Source organism: Sphaerodactylus townsendi, linkage group LG10 (assembly GCF_021028975.2).
Source record: "Sphaerodactylus townsendi isolate TG3544 linkage group LG10, MPM_Stown_v2.3, whole genome shotgun sequence".
Classification (NCBI taxonomy): Eukaryota; Metazoa; Chordata; class Lepidosauria; order Squamata; family Sphaerodactylidae; genus Sphaerodactylus; species Sphaerodactylus townsendi.
The window spans coordinates 66,334,487-66,355,920 of NC_059434.1; the positions used below are offsets into that span (position 1 = coordinate 66,334,487).

Genomic DNA, 21,434 nt, shown 5'->3' on the forward strand with positions numbered 1-21,434 from the left:
TCTATATTTGTTCTCTACACGAAAGACACAGTTGGCTATAGCTGGATTTTATTTCCCTATATATCCATGAATCCCTGTGTTTGATGGCTTTGTCAAGGACCAAAAGGCAGATATATATTATAAACACAGTTCTGAGACATTCATCGTAGGTGAATAGTATTTGTATAAGGAGAGACATGTGCAGCTGCCAATGTTTGAAAGCTCACTGCCAAGTGTGGGTTAGGGAATCTGGCTTTGGTACAGAAGGAAAGTGATTTGTTAGTGCACCCCTCTGTACCAAAGATGTTCTCAAGTGCCAGGGCCTACAAGATTGATGTCATTTTGCCTAAAGCTGAGAATGTTTAATTATTCCATTTGTAGCTACATGATGTTCACAAATCCCAATTTACCAATTCTTGTTTAGGATTAAAGATGAGGAAACCCCTAACAGAATTTTCGATTTGTTCTTTTTCAATTGGTTGCTTGGCAAAACTGTTACACTGCATATAGACAACGTCTAGCATTTCTATACAGTAGCTGAGATTAGTTGTTCAGCATTTTGGCATGTGACATCTCTGCACAAACAAAGCTGTCAGATTTCCAAACGGCTTAACCCAACTGGTGTATATTTGCTCTTACAGTGGAGTGTAATAAGTATTGGGTAATAAACAAGTTTAAGTAAGCATCATATGCTGTTTCTATCTGAATATGTGAAAATATTGATTGTTAGTGTTCACAGAAGCAGAGAAAAATGGCAGTATTCCCACCTATGTCTATTTTTTAAAGCTATGTTGCTTCAAGTTGTTTGTCCTGACAATATCTACAAATACAATAGATTGGTGCAATCCCCATTGTACAGATAAAACTAAAAGTATGGAATTGCTCCTTGCCATCCAGTGAGTGGAAGACTGAACTTAAATTCTTCTCTGTTAATTTTTCTTAGTTTTTATCTGATTAGAACTCTGATAGAATGTGTAGGTACTGGAATGTCGAAGTGTGTCTTCTGCCTGTAAATCTGTTGCAGACTGAATTCATAATCATTCAGGTCCATTGCAAAATGGCTCCAGATTGTGCCTTTAGATGTGCCCACATGGTGGAGAAGGTTTGCTTTTGACTTTCCTATTGACATTGGCTGCTGTCTCTAAAATGCTAGAGTCAATGGACCTTTGGGGAAAAAAATGCAGGTTGACTGTTCTTATATTTTCCCTACAGCTTCCTCCCCCACTTCTTCATGCCATAGTGCAATACAATGGAAGGGCTCAGTTCCTAGTAATGAAGGATAAAATGCTGAACCTCAGGATCCTGTAATTCATAGTCAAATATGCTGTAATTCTTAGTGTCCTTAGATCCTTGTGTCTTGCTGTCTTAGTGTCCTTGGATCAATTCCTGGATCCTGGGGCACCCAGGAAATTTATCTGTATTTCAAATTAATCCCCTTTCTGATTTGAGTGGCTCTCCTCTCTCATGATTATCATGGGGGAGCTATGATGTCTTGAATCGCCCCAGTAAATTAGCCTCAGAGGCATAGCTCCAAGGGGGAGGAGGGTGTGACACACCAGGCGCGCTCCGCTGTGGGGGTATGGTGAGGGCGGGGGCGGGGGCGTGGCTGTGGCGGGATGGGGGTGTTCTGGGGTGTAAGACGCATTAATGCACTGGGCACTTTTCCTCCTTGCTATGCCTCTGAGTAGCATTGATGTAACTAATGAGTCTGAGAAAATGAGTGACTCCAATTCCTTTCTGCTGTTAATTCCTCTAGCTCAGCCAGTGATGTTTTGGTGTGGTGAGGTGGTTGATGCATTCTTTTATTATCACAGGGCTCCACTGTTGAATGTGATCTAAGCTATATTTGTTGATTACCACCTCCTGTCTTCAAGCTTAACCTTCTGTTGGGTACTTGTCCACTCCCTGTAGACAAGCCTAAACTTGTTGATGTATTTCACGGTCACATTCACACATACTGACATAAATAGCCTTCAGGCAGTAGGATAGGCTACAAATATAGCCCAAAACCTCTTCTATGAGGAGAGAGATAGGATTGTAAAACTTCAGTGAGAGTGGTAGGTTGCAACAGCTGCAATATAAGTTGAAAAGATTCTTAGCTTTCTGTTATAACTGTAACTTAAAAAAACAACAGAAAGAGTCATTGTGAATTAATTCATTCCATCAGAATGCTTTTGCTTACTCCTTCAACCTGGACACTTACTTAGTTTTAATATAGATGCCACAAGTGTCCCATTACAAGATGAGTTTTATTCCAGACTAGCAGTAAAGCCCATTGTACGAACAAATACAGTGGGCTGTAGAAAACTGTTGGTGGGTTAATGAGACCCACCAAGGGGCCCAACTCCTCCTGCCTTTCCTCCACCCTTGACCCCGCATCATCAGCTCCCTCCTCATCTCTCCCATAATGTCTGCATTAGCATTCAGGGCTTAATGGTGCCCACCAAGGGGGGTGAGCCCTGCTGTCTTTCCTCCCCTCTAGGTCCTGTGTCACCAGCTCCCTCCTCCTCCTGTTCCCGGATGCCTGCTCCTCTTCCTGGACACCTGTATTACCACATAACAGTTAACAGCACAGTTGCAGCTGCCAACAGTCGTGACACTCCCACAGGGAGTGGCCGATGCCTGCGCCTGTTCCTCTTCAGGCAGCTGCAGATGGTACAGTGACTGTAATTATTCAGCAGTGGAGGAGAAGGGCAAACTGATGAGATAGTGAATAACCACCACATTCTGCTCTTTTGTTTGTGTTGGTTTTTACCTGTCTGTGTAATCCTTGCCCCCAAGCTATGTGTGCCCGGCAGTTGATTGGAAGTGAGTCATGAATTATGATTTGACTGGAAGGGAGTTGTCACCACATGGCTAGCCTTTTCTATAATAGGATTCCCACATTGCATATACGTTGCATTTTTTCCCAGTGACTACAAGCGAGCATTACTGTGTTCATATATGACTGTGCTTTCTGTGAGAAGTTTTAGCTAGAAAGTATAAAGGGCTTCAGGCAAGATAATACTTCATGATCTGGAAGCATTTTAGTTTGTGGCGTGGAGCACAGTTGAGCTGAATCTTCTGATAACTGAGAGACCTCACCCAAAATCGTAAGCATCGAAATACACCTTTGTAGGCGAAACTGTACAAAAAAGAAGGGGCTCTGAAGGCCGTGTGTGTGACCTCTTCATGAGTCCGACCTCTTCAGTCCTGTTGCATTTTTTCTCTTACTGAGCCGAGTTGTTTACACGCTTGAGGCTAGCTGTGGGCAATAGTAAATAGAAAGCTTGGGGACAGAAAGGTCAAATGAATGCCATTCACGTTCATTGTTTTGAAAAGCGGCCAGCAATTTATCTTGCTTGTTCAAAAAGAACAAGTTTCTGGGATGGATTAAATGATACACAAATGCACGTGTGGGAGCATGTGTACCAGTGCACAAACGTATAACTTTCAGAGGGTAGCAAGGTAGGTCTGCAGCAACACATATATATATTCAAGTCCAGTAGCACCTCAGAGACCAACAAGGTTTTTGGAGTATGAGCTTTTGTGATAACTTGAAAAACCAAAAAATTGTTGGTCTCTGAGGTGCTACTTGTCTTGAATCTTTTAACTGATATATAACTTTACTTTCGTGATATGATTTCAGAAACCCCCCACCCACCCCACTAGCTTTGTAATCAGGCCATTTCTTTGTCACTCACATGTCCAAATTCTGCACTTTCTGTGACCTCTTACAACTTTAAAATGTAGACTTTTGACTGTTTTGACTTTTGTCTGCTTATCAATCATGGACCAGGCTTTTTAAGCTATACTATTCCACTGTGTAATATGGAGTTGTATTCAAGGCAGAAGCAACTTGTCTCTCCATCCAAGCATGAGAGATCCCCCCCCCCCTCAAATCAAGGAGATTAATTATTGGCTCTGAGCTGGAAAATAGTGCCACCAAATTGCCAATGTTAGGTCATAGATTTGTGTCTCCATCTCATTAAACCTACAGGAAATAGGTTTATTAACCAGGCATGTTTTAATTTTATGAGTGGTTTGCAGAAGCTTTCTAGGAACGATAACAGTCATTTGAAAGAGGAGGGAATTGTGAATGCAGGGATTTTTAGCCCTTCTACATAATTATAGAGGTTTGTAGCTGGATATGAGTGATAAAGCAACAGAACCTGCACATCCGTAAAAACCCAAGAATCAGTGCTGCAAAACCATTCAGCAAGAGCAGAATAGGAACTTAGTGTTTCCATTCTGCTGCATATAAACTGAATCAGTGCTTTAATTCTGAAGAATTCCCTACCCTGCCCTGCCTTTACAGAGGAATTATGCCTCTGAATCTATAATGATTGGATCTATTAAGTAAAATTAGGTTTTTGGGTGACAGAGCCCTTTCCTGTTAGTTGTTCAAGATACCCTTCTTAGATCAAAATACTAGAGGGTGAAAGGGGCCAGCAAACTCTCAAGAATTTCAAGAGTACCCTGAGTCTTTGAAACTGCAACAGTCCATATGCATTATTGCAATAGAGAGGCTTGTAATCTGACCTGACAGTTGAGAAAATGATCACACTGTTATCATAAGAGATATGGCATAAGAGCCAGCATGGTGTAGTGGGTAAGAGTGGTGGACTCTAATCTGGAGAATCAGGTAGGATTCCCCACTCCGCCACCTGAGCAGCAGACTCTAATCTGGTGAACCAGGTTTGATTCCCCACTCCTGCATATGAAGCCTGCTGGATGACCTTGGGCTAGTCACAGTTCTCTCCGAATTCTCTCAGCTGTGCCTGTTTCACAAGGTGTCTGTTATGGGGACAAGAAGGGAAGTCTCTTTGAGACTTTTTATGACCAAGAGTATAAATGCCCTTCTTAATGTTACAATAAATGCCCTTCTTCTTAATGTTACAATTTCTAGTTTTTTGGGGCTAACTGCACAGCTTTGTCAACAGCAACAGGCCACCCAACCTTCCTATTCACTGATTTCTGTATCTCTAGTTGCTGCTGGTTGATCTGTTAGTTTCCTTTAGCAACGGTAACCATGACAGATAATGTCCTGGGCTTAGATCACACATCATAGTAATGGATGCCATGCCTGCCATTCAGGTTGTGTCACACTGTTCACACTTGCATCCAGAGTGTTCAGCTGATCACACACAAAACCAAAATACATTTGGTGCAGTTTTGCAACATTTTGCTTTGATTGCACATGCAGATGGCCTAAACGCCATAATGACATTTTGCTTTTTTGAAATACCCTCTTTGTTTGAATTTGTTGTATGGTGTGACATGTCACTGCTCAATAATTGCCACTTAGAATTTCCATTTGGGTAGAATAGTAGTTGTGGGAATAAATAGTTTCCTGCCATCTGTCTAGATTGCAATATGAGCTATCTGCAAGGCTTTCTGATGTGTTTAAAAATTAAAATGCAATCACTGTAGCATTGTATGGTTACTAAACTGAGAGATTGTGCTGGATCCAAGGAACCACGAACTGGTCAAACTTCATGGGACAGATTTTTTTCCCCATTTTTTACCCCCTCACCCCAGTGCCCAACACTGACTCAGTGGCGTATGATTCAACATTGGGTGACTGGCTAAGAAGAACCCTCCTCACATACTTAGACTGTTGCTATAGCAGGTGTCAGCTCTTCAGTCATGAAAGAATTAATGATGCTGTTTATTAGTAAACATTAGATAGATTAGCATAGCCCATAGGGCATCGAGTAATGGATGCATTATCTGCATTAATGAAATGATCCACAGGTGATGTGTTCAGAAGCACATAGGCATCTTTGAAGGAAGTAGTAAACTCCTTTGTTCTAAGTTGGGTTGACCTTCTTACAATGCAGTAGCAACATCAGAGAGAACTCTTTTGTTGTTTTTCTACCAGGTTACAGTGGTGGGATTCAGCAGGTTCGCACCACTTCGGCAGAACCGGTTGTTAAAATGGTGCTTGTAAACACCCAGTTGTTATTGTATTGTCAAAGGCTTTCATGGCCAAATTCAACTGGTTCTGGTGGGTTTTCCGGGCTTTGTGACCGTGGTCTGGTGGATCTTGTTCCTGACGTTTCGCCTGCATCTTCAGAGGTGTATCACAGAATGTGTAACAGACTTCCCTCTGTGATACACCTCTGAAGATGCCAGCCACAGATGCAGGCGAAACGTTAGGAACAAGATCCACCAGACCACGGTCACACAGCCCGGAAAACCCACCAGAACCAACCAGTTGTTAAATTATTTGAATCCCACCATTGCCATGTTACCCTATTTCCTTTGTAAAATGCTTTATGGTAACCAGCAGCATCTGCATTTATTTACTCTGTTAACTATATTACATTTTTATACCAACACACATATACACACATAATTCTGAAGAAACTCTTCAGCTTTTCTCACGAAATATCACGCAAGAGGAGTATATGTACATTCTTCAAAATCCCTTCCCACTGTGGGTCAGTGCATCAAAACTGACACTGAAATGTTGGCTGGAGGACCATTAAAGCAGGGCTTCTTAGTAGGCAAGATGCAAAAACAGAATACCTCAACACTTGGTCTGAATTTGGGAATCAGTTTAAGATATTAACTTGTATTGTCTTTTTTACTGCTGGCTGCCATTTCCTTCTCCTCCCTCCCCTTTCCATTTTTCCATGTTCCATTTTCACTCTCTCACACCTATCTACGTTTGCAGTCTTCCTCTGCCTTCCCATCTTTTTTTCCTCTAAAGATGTTGCGTGAGTAGTTATAAAATGAAAAACTCTAATGCACCTGTAATTTTAAAAAAATGGATTATGCAAATTTTGTTGGGAGTTCTTCGAATCAAAGCCGTTGTTTTCTCATCTGCACTTTGTGTGTGTTTGTGAGTGTTTTGGTTTCGTCAATGTCCCGTCTCTTTCTTTACTCCTCGCACTCCAGAAATTGACATTGAACGATGTGTCCGTGAATCAATCAACCTCTTCTGTTGGACCCCTAAGAGTGCTACATACAGACAATATGCCCAACATGCTAAGCAAGCAAATGAGATCAACTGCCCCAGAAATTTAGTGTCCTGCTTGTCATCAGACTATCAAGATGCACCCAGAAGTGATCTGGTAAGATCTTTTTGCCTTCTTGTTTTACTATAATTTGATAAGTAGACTTTAGGCTTAATGTAATCTGGGCTGTTGTTAATCTGTTTTGTATGAACTGGAAGTGGGGTTGTTTATGCAAGACTTTTTATTCGAATTGGCAGGGTATTCTGAGTAAACGGTAATCATTTTAAAAGGTCAAAAGAACAAAATTCCAAAGTTTACCTTTGATGTTTCAACTGAGTCATCATTATATAGAGCAGGCATCACTGTGATTTCCAGGTATAACAATCTGTAAGACTGTGTATGTCAGGAAAGCTGAGAGCAATACCATAAAAGGTCTAGACCCGTGGTGGCGAACCTTTGGCACTCCAGATGTTATGGACTACAATTCCCATCAGTCCCTGCCAGCATGGCCAGTTTTCCAAAAGACAAACGGAATTTAATTGCACATCTGTTGACAGCTGATAGATTAGTATTTGTAAGATATTGGAAATTATACCTAAGTCCTACGGTTGACAAGTGGATTCTCAAATGTAAGGATGTCTTTCTCCTAATCAAACTGACACATTTAAAGAAATGATATGATGTGTCCCGCTTGCAAAGAATTTGGGTAATATTCATAAAAATATGATGTCTATGCCTATATGTGTGTGTGTGTGTGTGTGTGCACTAATAAATATTTTATGAGAAAAAAAGGATGATTTGTCTCACAGTTTTTAATAAAAGGAATGCGGAATTTAAAAGGTAAGGAATATTATCTACTTTGCTTCACAACTGAGGACAAAGTTGGTTGGGTTAGGATTCTTTTCACAAGCTTCTTCGCACCACCATAACTGTACCAGCTGCATTCAAAGGCTGTGTCTTCATAATCATCTTATCTGCCTCTCATAAAGAATGAAGTCTTGAAATTGGGTGGCCAGGCAGATACAAGGTTCATATAAACATGACACAGCCTGGTTCATTCATTACTAGCACTCTGCTTTCAGTATGAATTCCAAGTTGTGAGTTTTTCCAGAAAAGAGGGAAGATGAATTTTATGTTTTCTTACAGCACAGGAATAAGTGAACGTGGATAAATTTTAGCTGAGTTTTAAAAGTGAGAAATTGTGTCTGCGTGCAACAAAGTTGCTTTCTTAATTTACGGTCATTACATGTCTCGTTACATCTTTTGTTACTTTTCCATATTTACTGACAGCCTCAGCCGTTGTGGTTTGGAGGCCGACACATATCTCTGAATGGGCTGTTTTAGAAGGTAAAAATTGGCTGCCCTAGGAAATAGTTCCTCTTGCCACCTTCCCCGTTTCCCCCTCACCAAAGCAGTTTGAACTTGGAAGCTGAGCTGTGATTTGATAGCCATGTGACCTTATTTATGGTCATGTACCAGTTTGATCCTAAAATTGCTCTGAAGAATGTGCCAGTGAAAGTGTTTCATCTTGTGCCAGGGCTTCTCCCTGCTTTCCATTCTCCCCTCCCTGCTGCAGAGCGTATCCTTTTGTTTCTGAAACAGAGATGATTAAGACCCAGCCACGGCACTCGAGGGTAATTCCTCCTGGAGGAACCGGGCTTGATTCCCAGCTCTGCCGCCTGAGCTGTGGAGGCTTATCTGGGGAATTCAGATTAGCCTGTACACTCCCACACACACCAGCTGGGTGACCTTGGGCTAGTCACAGCTTTTCGGAGCTCTCTCAGCCCCACCCACCTCACAGGGTGTTTGTTGTGAGGGGGGAAGGGCAAGGAGATTGAAAGGGGGGATATAAATCCAAATTCTTCTTCTTCTCTACTGTGAGAAAGAATATCAAAAAGACAAAAAAATGCACTTTTTTTTGAAAAGGCTTGTGGGACCATCCTAAGACGAGTTCCACTCTTTGGATGGCACCGCAAACCTTGTTAAAAGCTTTGAACAGTTTCCCCACAAAGAAAAGAACAAACAAATGTACCACATTGTCTCCAGAAGAGAGTTTACACTAGCCAGAAGTATGGCTGTGCCTTTGCCAGTTCTGGGGAGGAAATACAAGAAAATCCCTTATGCACAGAGACTCTGTTCCTGTCGGGGGGGGAGGGGGGGGCGGGCATTGACTCAATGGAGCACATGTTTTTTAGTTCTATTTATAGCAAGATTCAAACAATCATCCCATTACTTAAAAGGTACCCAGGTCAGTCAAATAAAATTAGGATTGAATATCTTTTATCCAATAAAAACCATCATCAATTCTCTCAGGTCTACAAGTATAGAAAATCTGTACAGGGTAGCAAAGATTGAACCTGGAAATTATTAAAGTTTGAATTTTGGTTTTTATGGTGGGAATTTGAAAATTATTTTAACTTAATTTTACAGATTTATGTTTGCATAGTTGGTGTGCATGAATATGTATTTTTACATATGTAAGCATGCTGTTTGAAGACTGAATCAATAAACATGATGATGGTGGACCCTTCAGAATCTACTGAAGTCAATGGGGATCTTGCAGATCAGTTACATAAAGAGCAACACTTTGTTTGGCACGAGGAGCCTTCAGCTTGTGCTGGGACAAAGCCATGGACATTAAAAACCTTGCAGGGACCTTTATATATATATATATCTTTATATATATATCTTGTATTAGGATTATTGTAGAAAAATACAGTTTCTTGGTCACTAAGTTGATGTTTCCTCGCCTGTACTGCTGCTTTGGTATTGATAATGAACTTCAAATAAATCTTCAGTGTCAAAAAATAAAAAATTGGCTTCCCTGAAAAGCACACATTAAAATATTGATGGAAAAATACGTAGGAATGGAAAAATTCCAAACATTAGAACATTAGCCTATGTAGAACATTAGCCTACGTACCATACGTAGAACATTAACCTACGTAGGAGATTGGTCCAATCTCTCTGGGATTTTGAGACTCCCTTTCTTTGCTCAGTGAGTTCTCTCTCTCTCTCTCTCTCTCTCTCTCTCTCTCTCTGTGTGTGTGTGTGTGTGTGTGTGTGTGTGTGTGTGTGTGTGTGTGTGTGTGTGTGTGTGTGTGTTTTAAACGCATTTAGTTCTTGCCATAACCACTGTGTTGTCCCTTCTTTATGGAGGCCAAACTGACTCATTTTAAGAAATGGGAGTATGTTATCTCTAAAGCCCCAATGTTCATATTTTAAATGTGTAGTGATTAAAAACCCCAACTGAACATTCCGTTAGATAAAGTTCTTCTTTTAAGCAATTATTGTGTGCCCTGCGAGAGTTCCCAATAGCCGCAGAAATGCACGGAATTAATAAACAAGCCGTTTAGACAGACGTTGCCTAGAGAAGAAGTTTGTGGTTTCTGTGCCAAGTAGGAGTTTTATCAGCAGAACTCCTTTGCTGATCCACAATTCCCTTCCCGTTCTAACAGAGTCCAATTTATGCCAGCTTGACATTGGATGTCTTATTTACAAATTGTAATGGCTTTCATGCCATGTGCAGTATTTCCCCTCAGCGTGCTGATTGCTTCCTAAAGTAAACTCCTGAAGGCCATTATCACAGAGCAAAGCAAATGTTGATGGTATGTTGTACAAAGGAAAAATAAATACTTTTGCAGCAACGGGACTCTCTTCTGTTTTGCCTCTTTGTGCCTTTTCCCTCTCCTAGCACATGCCGTACCTCATGAAGAGCGCCTGAAGAGGCTTCGTTGCTTCTGAAGTGGGAAATAACTGAGGCACCAAAGCCCCCGTGCAGCTTATCAGTTTACTATTGCAAAACTTACATGTGGAGAAGAATAAATGTGCTTTTTGTACTACAAGGCTCAGAGTCACAGGGACAGCTATCTCCCTTCAAAAAGCTTTGCAAAGTGTCCTCACAAATTGTCTAGAGGACACTAGAAAACCTAGATTGGAGTCCAGTATCACTTTAGAGACCAATAGGATTTTCATTGTACGAGCTTTCAAGAGTCAAAGCTCTCTTCATCAGATCTGATGAAGGGAACTTTGACTTTCAAAAACTCATATCCCAAATCTCTTGTTTGTTTCTGATACTTGACCTGAACTTAGTGCTCTACTGCAGACCAACACATCTGCCCACTTAAAATTAACTTTATTGGTCAAGCAAATGTTGTTCTTGTATGCATGCTAACAAATCAAATGGAATTAATTCCTCAAGCTTTTTTTTAAAAAAAATCAGGACTTTATTGGGTTATGGGGAAGAATCCAGACAAATATGTGAGTGCTCAGGGCATTCATAAAAGAGCACAGGTCAATGATTAATTTTTCAATAGAGACGCTCTGTAAAGGGAATGATGGACCAGTACTACACTCAAAGTAGACTATGAGCACTATTATCCACTATACCAGTGGTGGCGAACCTATGGCACGGGTGCCAGAGGTGGCACTCAGAGCCCTCTCTGTGGGCACGCACGCACAGAGTTTGTCATGTGGGGGGTGAAAAATCCCCCCCCACACACACACACACATCTAGGCTGACCTGGGCCGCTGGGCAGGACATGTAGGTAACCCTGTTAAGTGCTGTTAAACCCCACTGATTTTCATGGGAAGAACTAAAGCACAATCCTTTACCTGGGAGTAAGCTCGGTTGCTGGCAATGGGGCTTGCTTCTAAACCCTCCTAGGGTCATGATTCACCCATTCGAAGCATTGCATGGTTGCTTCAAAGCAAAGCCACTGACTACCACCAAGCTTACTCCCAAGTAATGTGTGCCTTGGAGCCAACGTTTTTTTCTAAATTAAAACCTCAGTATTCAGGTTAAATTGCCGCGTTGGCACTTAGCAATAAATGGGTTTTTGGGTTGCAGTTTGGGCACTCAGCCTCAAAAAGGTTCACCATCACTGCACTGTACCTTTTTAAAATATCCTACCTTTGATTGGAAACTGAGGAACAGCTTTACAACACTATCCTTGGTCCTGGACCTACCAACTGCTTTCCCCTAGCTTGATTTGACTCAGTGCATTAAATATTTGGAGTATGTATTACATGCACACTTGAAGGTGCTGTGATATTGGTTCAGACCACTGGTCTTCCAGGATTGTCTGTTCTGACTGGCAGAGGTTCCCCAGGATTTTAGACAGAGAATTTCCCCATCATCTACTACCGAGGTCTCCAGCAGCCTGGAGACAAAATATGCTGTCCCTTTAATAAATGTTTAATGGGATGTTATCTACCTCCATGCTATGAAAAGTTTCAGCTGCCCATTTCCACACATTATGCTTCTATGAAATGGACTGGACGTTTTTCTCCAGGCCTGTAGGCAATCCCACCTACTATGTTATCTTTTCAACTGGAGGTACCAGGAGTTGAATCTGGGATCTGCTGCATTCAGAGTAGATTCCCTAACACTGGATCATGACCCCATTCTATTAATTCTGTGGTGTTCCTGAAGCATCTGTGTTTGAGCATTCTCATTCCGGAATGGTGTTAGCTGTGCTGTAATTGCTACAGAAGAGTTTCATTTTTGCTTAAATATTTGAGTGAGCTCCCTGATTTTAAATGAAAAAGACAGCTGGTAAAAACAGATAGTTTGGCAGTGAAATACAGGGCAATATTATCTTGCTCCCAGAGCATTACTGTTTTATTTCAGGCTCCAGTAAAGAAACTATATATTTTCTCACAAAAAAATAGTACGCTGCATCTTAAAAAAATAAAGAATGAAAACAGCTCTACAGTGTGTATTAAATTTTGTATTTAGTAGACAGGGATAATCCACTTGGGATAGCCCGCTGGATAGATGTAAGTCTTGATGCTGTCAGCATTACAGAAGAAGGAAAGCACTAAAAGAAAAATGCTGTATTTCTTCTATTTTACTGTGGAATGTTATACAGTGGTTAATTATTGTTCCTAAACAAATCACATCCGTTAAAGTGAAAAAGCTAGTTACTGGTACAAATTGCCATAGACTTCAGGTTATTTATTTCTCTTCTGTCTTCTTGGTTTGCTGCATTCCACTTAACTCTCTTTTAACAGCCTGTATAGGAGATGTGTACAGATATAGCTAAGCTGCTGTGACTCCTTATAACAGGAAATTATATCCTGCAGTGCTGGAGAGAGATGGCTAATTTTTCTCTTGCTAAGGATAAAGTGACTTCAACAGGGCCACCAGCAGAGTTTTCCATTCTGTTCACACTTTCCATTCTGTTCACATACAGAAGGATGGGCTGGCTTCAGTAACATAAAACTCTTAAGGCAGACAGCAGCTTCACAGAATCCAAAAGCTGGTGGTATTTTGTGGATTAATATGTCACATCTAGCAAAATGACTGTCAGTATGCTGAATGGTATTTGTATTTGCCATGTATACAACTTTCTCATTACATCAGCCATTGAGATTTAGGCTAACTCAAGGATGGAGGCCTCACTACAACAATGGCCTCACTACAACTATCACCCCAAGTGTGGTACCTTATTTTTAGTAAATTATAAAACAATATTAAGAATAGTATAAGTCAGTAAAAATAGAGAATGGACCAGAGAAAAGAATAAAATGGCGGGCCAGAATAAAATTTTAAATTGAAAGAGGGTTAAAAATTATATGTGTAGAAGGCAAGGGGTGGGGGGAGGGGACCAAGCTATTAACTACAAGGCTGGCAAAACAAGAATGTTTTCTTCCAGGCTTGTAAAATTCAACAGGTTCTTGTCTGGTGTATTCTGAGAGAAGGAAATTCCGTAATTGAGTCACCTCAGCAAATCAGAGATCTTGTCTCTGATAATCTATGTTGCCTTGGCAGGTGAGGGCAGTCAACGAGGGTTTCTGAGGTAAGTCTTGACAGAGAAGTTCATATGGGATCAAACAATTCTCCAGATATTTTAGTACCAATGTACTTGTGGCTATATAACAGAACTTTGACTTGGGTCTGGAAGTAAACCAGTAACCAGTGTATATTATTTTAAGGTTAGATACATTCTCTATAATCCGTGTCCTCAGGCCATTTCCCTGCTGCATTTTAGATAAACTGAAGCTTTCAAACAGTCTTTAAAGCACGTCCATGTAGAGTACACTGCAGTAATATAGCCTGGTTATGAATAGAGCATAGTTATGTGTTGCCTGTCACGGAATGTTCACTGATAGGGTACTGGCTGGTGGATCATATAAAAAGGAGGCCTAAGGAAAACAAACAAATCCAGAATGGAGCTTCACATAAACTTTTCTTCCGTGCCTGAAGATACTATTATTTCAAACTGCGCAACCAAATCTTAGTTTTTGTGGTCTAGCCATCTGCAACATCAAAATGTGATGAAACCTTTGCAATACCAAAATGTGATGAAAACTGGGTGACTGTATGGTTTGGTTTTGTTGTCCTACACCATGTTCTTTTCTCACCATTGTTTTTGGTATGATTTACTGTATTAACTCCAGTGTGGTAGGATGGATAGTTCACTGTGCTTTGAATTGTGGACCTTATCAGCTATGAACTGTTTTATTAATGACAGATCTGGAAGTGTACTCCAGAATAATAAACATTTTTTCCCATTAATCTCTGCACTGCGGTGCTTTTGTAATCATCAATCTATCAAAAATCCGTCAGTGAGGTAAAAAATCTTTATTGGCATTCCAAAAAATGGATAAAATAATTTTGAAAAAAAATGGACAAGTTTGGCTTGCGAAACATCAACCACGCATTTCACTCCTTCATAGCCTGATAAAGTTTTTCTTGGGCTGTACTTTATCTGGTAATTATCCTGCTAGAAACTAAACTGAGAGAACAATGTTCAGAACTTAGAATCAGAAAATAAAGTAGCCTGAAAGTATGTTATGGAAAAGGTGTTCCATCAGTAAATATCTAGACCCTTTTTTTTTTCATAGCACTTACAAATGATGCTTATTGTCTCAATGCATTATTACTTGTAAGTTTTGTTTCTCTCCCTAAACAGTCTAGGGACTCTATCAAGCTGAATGATCTGAAATCGGAAGTTTCTCCACGGATCTCAGCAGAAGATTTGATTGACCTGTGTGACTTGACGGGACCTGGCCATTTCAAGACCCCAACAAAGAAAACAAAATCCAGCAAGCCAAAACTACTTATTGTTGACATTCGGAACAGCGAGGAGTATCCTTTTAAATTGAAAGAGCTGTAGCTTGATCTTTTTTTTTCCATTATAGCTCTGTCAATCTTTTTAACTGGAACTGCTCCAGAGGCTGAAAAAAAAAGGACAGTTCAACTGATCTGAAGGTACAACTAGGTGAAACATTGGAGATACGCTCACAGATCTCCAGTTGCTTTAAAGTTCTTATAAATCGCAGCTGGGAGGGAAGGAGATGCGTTTGGAACTCAACACTAATGTCATTTTCCCAATGGAAATTACTCCCCTGGACAAGCAAATATGTTTTCTCTTCTAGTGCAAATAGCATCCACAAGGACTGATTTGCAGCTGTAGAGTCATGGTAGAGTCAAACCCGCTAATACAGTGGTAACTACACAGAGAGAAAGATGATAGATTTCAAGAGGGTCAAATAAAAATAATATTCATGTTATCAACCATGTGGGCCTGTTTATCTATTAAAATAGTTTATTAAATAGTTTAATATAATTATTGACATGTGTGGCAACTAGAAACAAAAAAATATATTTGTCTTTATCTCCAAAACCAAGTTTTCTCTGTGCTGCCATACAACCATAGAATATAGTAGGCAGACTGGGATCAGCAAGGTTATCATAGGAAGGTCACCAGTTATCATAGGAAGATCACAAGTTATCATATCAAGGTCACAAGTTTCCCTATTCATAGGGCACAACGTAGACTGGGAAAGCTGAGTCTTGCCTTGTTGGGAAGCAAATGATGCTGTTGCCTTTGAATGATTAGCTGTCAGGTATATGTCCTACCTACCAGAGCCCTTCGGGGATGGGGCAGTATAAAAGTCTAATTAAATAAATAAATAAATAAATACCTCATGCTGTGGTTAATTTTATGTGTGTTAATGTGAGTTAATTTTATGGTAAAATGCAGTGTGTTATAATTGTACTTTTACAGTAGTTTAAAATATAACGTCCTTAACATGATTATGTACACATGTTGCGTATCACTAATACATTTTTATTTTAAATGACTTGCAATTTTTTTTCAGTAGATTTGTCTTAAAGATATGCAGTTTGTTAACTTCTTATTCCTGGTGATCTGTTTTATGTAGGAAAGACACGGTGTTTAGGGTTTTTTTTGTTAGATTAATAAGTTCAGTTTTTCACACTTGTGAAAAACCAAACATAGCTCGGTAGAACTAGAAGACTGTTCTAATTCATGATTGTATATAAAGAAAACCAAACTGTCAGGACATCTGCCAAAACCCAACCCCTAGTGCGTTACGCTAGCTAACTAAAACAAAGGTGATCAAAGAAGCATGAAAGTGTAATTATTTCTTCTGTATGCTCATTAATTTCATGCATCGGTTGAGGTTGCCACTCTATCATAAGCTTTAGTCTAAAATCATTTCGCTCTTCATTGTTTAGTCTTCTGAGGCTTTTTCCTCCTGAAACATGTTTAATTTTTAAACTGGATCCACTCATAGCAAAGTCTTTTTGTTTGGGCCTCCGTATCCCCTAACGTGTTTAAAAGCCAGCAGAAATGTGAACGGTTGTGCTCATAATAATGCTTTACCATCATAATTAATGTAACTCGGGCTTTCAAGGTGAAAATAGTTGGTAAGCTAATACGCACTTCATCCCAAGGCTTAGCAGACTAAAAATGGAGTCCTGTAGATTTAAGAGGGAAGAGGAAGGGAAGAACGCAGGAACTATCCCAAAAGAGGCAAAATGCTGCATCTTTTTCTTTCTTTATATCTGCAGCCTGCTCTGTCATAAAGGCTTAGAGTGTGCGTCACAGACAAGAAAATGGATCTGTTTTCCAAACCCAATACCAGAGAGAATACTGAGAAGCTCAATTAATGAAGGCATTTGTTTGCGAGTATTGGTGATATATCCAAATGAAGTGCAACCAAAATAAACAGCCCTTGTTTGGAGTAACCAAGAAACTGTTTTGTTGGCAAAACCGTATTCTGTTGCTTTAAATAACCAGTACTCTTTATGGGGCAGTGTATGTCTCAGGATACTCTGAGGTGAAATTTTCAAATGCAAGAGAAAGGCACCAACATTGACAGGAGCAATAGCATGGGTTCCCTCACTGTGCTCCTTTAAACTCCTGATCATTATCTTCCATATTCTTGCCCAAACCCCTTCCCAGCTCTTACAGGAAGAAAAGGTAGATGGCATTTTAAAAGTTTGTTGTGCAACTGGTAGGGTTTTTTTTCTTGTAGTGGCGTTTCCATGTAAACTGGATTTAACGAAATTCAATCTGCTGTGTGTTGTTAGTTTAAGCTCTGCCCACCCCCACCCCCCGACCGCACGCGCGCGCGCGCACACACACACACACACACACAGAGTTTTATGGCAAACTTCCTGGTAAAAACATAGTGTTGTTGGGGCCTTTCTATTAACAAGCTAATGTCTAAGTGGCATCCGTGCTTGCAAAAGAGAGGCAGCAGTATTGCCTAATACTCATTTTGCTAAGTATGTTACAACAAATCTGGCAGCATTCCATTCCTTTCAAGAAGATTTCAGCTAAAATACTTTGTGGTCCTTTAAATCCTTTGCGTAAAATATCTGGCTTTTATAATCACCTCAGTAGATAGTTAAGATGGTCGTTTCAGATTTAGGAAAGCTTGCACGGCCCTCTGTTGTTGCTTTAACTGAAAACAAATGTCTGACAGTTTTAGTCAGTCGGACCGTTGTCATGAACGTATCCCTGTCTTTTACAGTTATCGTGTCACTGAAATATTTATGAGGAAATTTATTGATTCTATACACTTTGTGATACTAGTAAGAGTTGCTCCTTCCAGTTAGAAATGAACTGACCTTTTGTAATGACAGGGATGGGTCAGTTGCTTGTTAATCTGCAAAACTTGGCCTGTCGTTATTTCCCACAGTAATTTTTTTTGACATTTATCCAAATGGAGCTGTTCATGCTAATTATTTTAAAAGGAATTCGTACTAATATTAATCTTAGATTAATTCTGAGCCCTTCTCCAAGGCAATCCCTACTAGATCCTGGAATCTATGCAACCAACTCTAATTAGAAGTAACTTAGCTAGATTCTTGGCACTCTTTCTCTTGAAGCAAATGATTCTATTTATCAGATAGGGAAAAATTCACAACTTATTTAGCACCCTGCTGAATAATTTGTAACCTATAGTTGTACACTTAATTTGTGTCTTTGATCGTGTATCCTATTCATGAATGCCATGGAGATCTTTGTTGTATTTACAATGGAGGGGAACAAGATTTGAGTCCAGTGGTACCTTAGAGACCAACAAGATTTTTGGGGGTATAAGTCCTTGAGAGTCAAAGGTGTCTTCATCAGTTTCAAATCTGATGAAGGGTGCTTTAATTCTCTAAAGCTTTAATTCTCTAATTCTCTAAAGCCTGAAAATCTTATTGGTCTATAAGATGCTACCAGACAACTCTGTCTTTTCTACTGCAGACCAACACAGTTACCCTCTGGCCCCAGCATGATCCTCTATTCCAAATATCTCTTTTCCTTATTATTGAATGAATTTCTTTTTGTCACTTATGCATTTTCCCAGTACTAAAATATAAAATATAAAAATATAAGCTCTTTCAGCCCCACCTACCTCACAAGGTGCCTATTGAGGGAGGAGGAAGGGAAGGAGTTTGTAAGCTGCTTTGAGACTCCTTACTGGAGAGAAAAGTGGGGTATAAATCCAAACTCCTCTTCATCAGGTCAAAATTCCTTCCTATCAGCCTTTGAAGTGTGCAGCAAGGGTTGCTGGTCCCGAATACCTTGCTCAATGTTTTTAAAATTGTTCTCTCTTTATAATTAGTTTCCATCCTGTGCCCAATCCCAGGGTCAACTTAGTATGAGACTGCTTTTAATTAAGTTTCGGCATCTGGATTTGTGTGATATATGTGATTTATGTTTCAAGAAATATATTTATATTTTAAGGATGACTATAAGAATATAAGAAATTCCTTGTAGGCCACGCACAGCAATAAATCAGCCATAGGTGCTGTATTTTGAACTGAGGTAAGGGCTAATGAATCTGCAGTGTTAAAGGTGCCCCCTCCCACACAATCTGAAGTGCAACAAAAAGAGTTTAACATCCAGAGTGAACAATAACAGGAGCTTTGGCAGAGTGTTTCTTTTAGGACCCTTGTTGGCAGTTATCTGTGTCTTGCTTTACCATCAGGAGTGAGCGTCTAAGGGCACTTCCGCACATGCAGAATAATGCACTTTCAATCCACTTTCAATGTACTTTGCAGCTGGATTTTACTGTGCGAAATAGTTGCACAAATAATTGTGCAAGTGGATTGAAAATGAATTATTCTGCATGTGCCCTTAGATACACAAAGGGAGAGCTTTAATCAGGTACCTGCTTAGTTGGGGGAACGTGTTTTTAAAAGACTTTCTTTGTATCTCTTTGCGTGGAAGAAACTGGCTGGAAAATAGTCATGTTCTGATGAAGGGCATTCTAAAGGCTTTTGGTGATTAGATTTGACCTCTAGTGTCCTATCTCTATTTTAATTCAACGGTTATTTTTGTCCAGACACTCATTTGGACTGTGGTAGCATTTAAAAACTCTGTCCCATTCTGGTTTTGTTCATATAGCCCTAGTGTGCTTTCCTTTCCCCCCAATTAATTCCCTTAACTCTTCTTGTCCAGTTTTAATCGAGGGCATATATCAGGTAGCATCAATATTCCATTTGGATTAGCATTCACGGCAGAAGGAGAATTCGTCCAGTGCCCTGCTACAGCCACACTTCAGAGCTTTAAAGGAAGAGTTGTTGTAGTTGTTGGAAATGTGGCAAAGAATTCAGCATTGGTAAGTTGTGTGTGTTATTGATTATCCCAAGACCAAAACAGTTACCAGCAACAGCCTGTAAGTTATCATGGGTGAGTTATTGTCTGGAGAAAATGCTACATGCCATGAGCTTAAATGAAAGCTGATGAAAGCGAAAGATATAGATCAATTCTATTGCCTCCAAAAAACAACTTTGTGTGGTGTCTGCACTTAAAAGGGCAGAAGCTAAAACTGATGTGAAAATGATTCATAGTTTGTTTCAGGCACTGTTATAAACTCTCTCACTCTGTCTTTCTCTCAAAGTCAGTTTTTGGAACAATTCTTTGTTATGATGATCTGATGACTTATATTTAATATTAAATAGCCACGTCACATTCCCTGAATACTAGCAATGTTAATTTTTTTCATCAAGCTGGTCAGACTATCTTCTGAGTTCAAATCCTGCACCATAACAGTCACTATACATTTTAAGACATGTTTATGACAAAATCTCCTGCACTGTATGGGTAAAGGGCAATCAAATCCAGAGCCAACAGTGGCTGGGGATGGCACCGCCCTGCTGCCTCCACAGGGCTTTCCAGTGGCATGGGAAGAAAGGAGAAGCAAAAAACTCTGCCACCAGAAAGCCCTCCATAGGACTTAATGGACTTACACCACGCAAAAGGGTGACACCAGTCCAGAACCCAGGTCATGGCACAACTAGCCGAAAACCCAGGGTTGAAGCCGATTAACATCAGCTTCATCCCCCGGAATGCCCTGACCCACCCACTCCCCATACCAGCATCCAATTGGGACATCAGCACAGCTCCATGGCAACCCAGACCTCTGGGTTTTGCCACAGGAGAGCTGAGGGGCGCTGACTGCCAGTACCTTCTGGTACTGCCCCCTCTGCTGGTGGTAATGCCTCTTGCGCTAGTTGAGGAGTCAAACACATTAGCGCAGCCCCACGCCACTTCCTCAAGTAGATTCGGACCCCCCATCTGGATTGGGATGTTAATGATATGTCACTATTGTTGACCATCAATGTATGTCAGAGATGTTGCAGCCATTGAAGTCACCACTAGTTTTTGGATGTTACTGTTGTTCCCTTTTATTTACGTTTCTGTTTACTTTTGTACCTTTTTGTTCTATAAATGGGCCTGCTTTTGGTGTCTGCTATCACTGAAAGAACTCTGATTACTGATTAGTTGGAAAACATGACAGAACTTTCTGAGTAATGTATACTGCTATATACAGTCTTCCTGTCTGTGTTTTTGAATGTTCTCTTGATTTTTATTTCAAAAATGTCTGGCAACGCCTTAGAACCTATTTTTAAACGCCAAATAAAGGTGGTGGTTGTTGTTAGTCGGAAAACATATAATGTGAATGATTCATGTTGAAATTAAATATCCTTTGTATCCTATAGACCATAGGTGTCAAACTCATGGCCCTCCAGATGTTATGGACTACAGTTCCCATCATCCCCTGCCAGTGTGGAAGAAACAAGCAAAAGCTTTTGCAGATTTTTCAAAATGCTTAACTGCATTTTTAAAATGTTATTGTTTGATTCTGAAAAAGATAGATGCCAGACTACCCTATCAGCTCTCTTAACTAGATCCTGTCCGCAGCCTCACTGGAACGTCTCAAGGGTGCCTGCCATACCCTTTCCAGGGAACT

General features: G+C 40.2%; 1 protein-coding gene across 3 annotated transcripts in view; it reads left to right on the plus strand.

Annotated features, from left to right (window-relative positions):
- Nucleotides 1-21,434, plus strand: part of TBCK (TBC1 domain containing kinase) — a 103,682-nt gene that overhangs the window by 70,885 nt on the left and 11,363 nt on the right. For all 3 annotated transcript variants that reach the window (XM_048509552.1, XM_048509553.1, XM_048509554.1), the window contains 3 exons: nucleotides 6,865-7,040; nucleotides 14,843-15,018; nucleotides 19,640-19,799. In XM_048509552.1, the coding sequence (XP_048365509.1) occupies nucleotides 6,865-7,040; nucleotides 14,843-15,018; nucleotides 19,640-19,799 (512 nt within the window). The remainder of the gene's footprint in view (nucleotides 1-6,864; nucleotides 7,041-14,842; nucleotides 15,019-19,639; nucleotides 19,800-21,434) is intronic.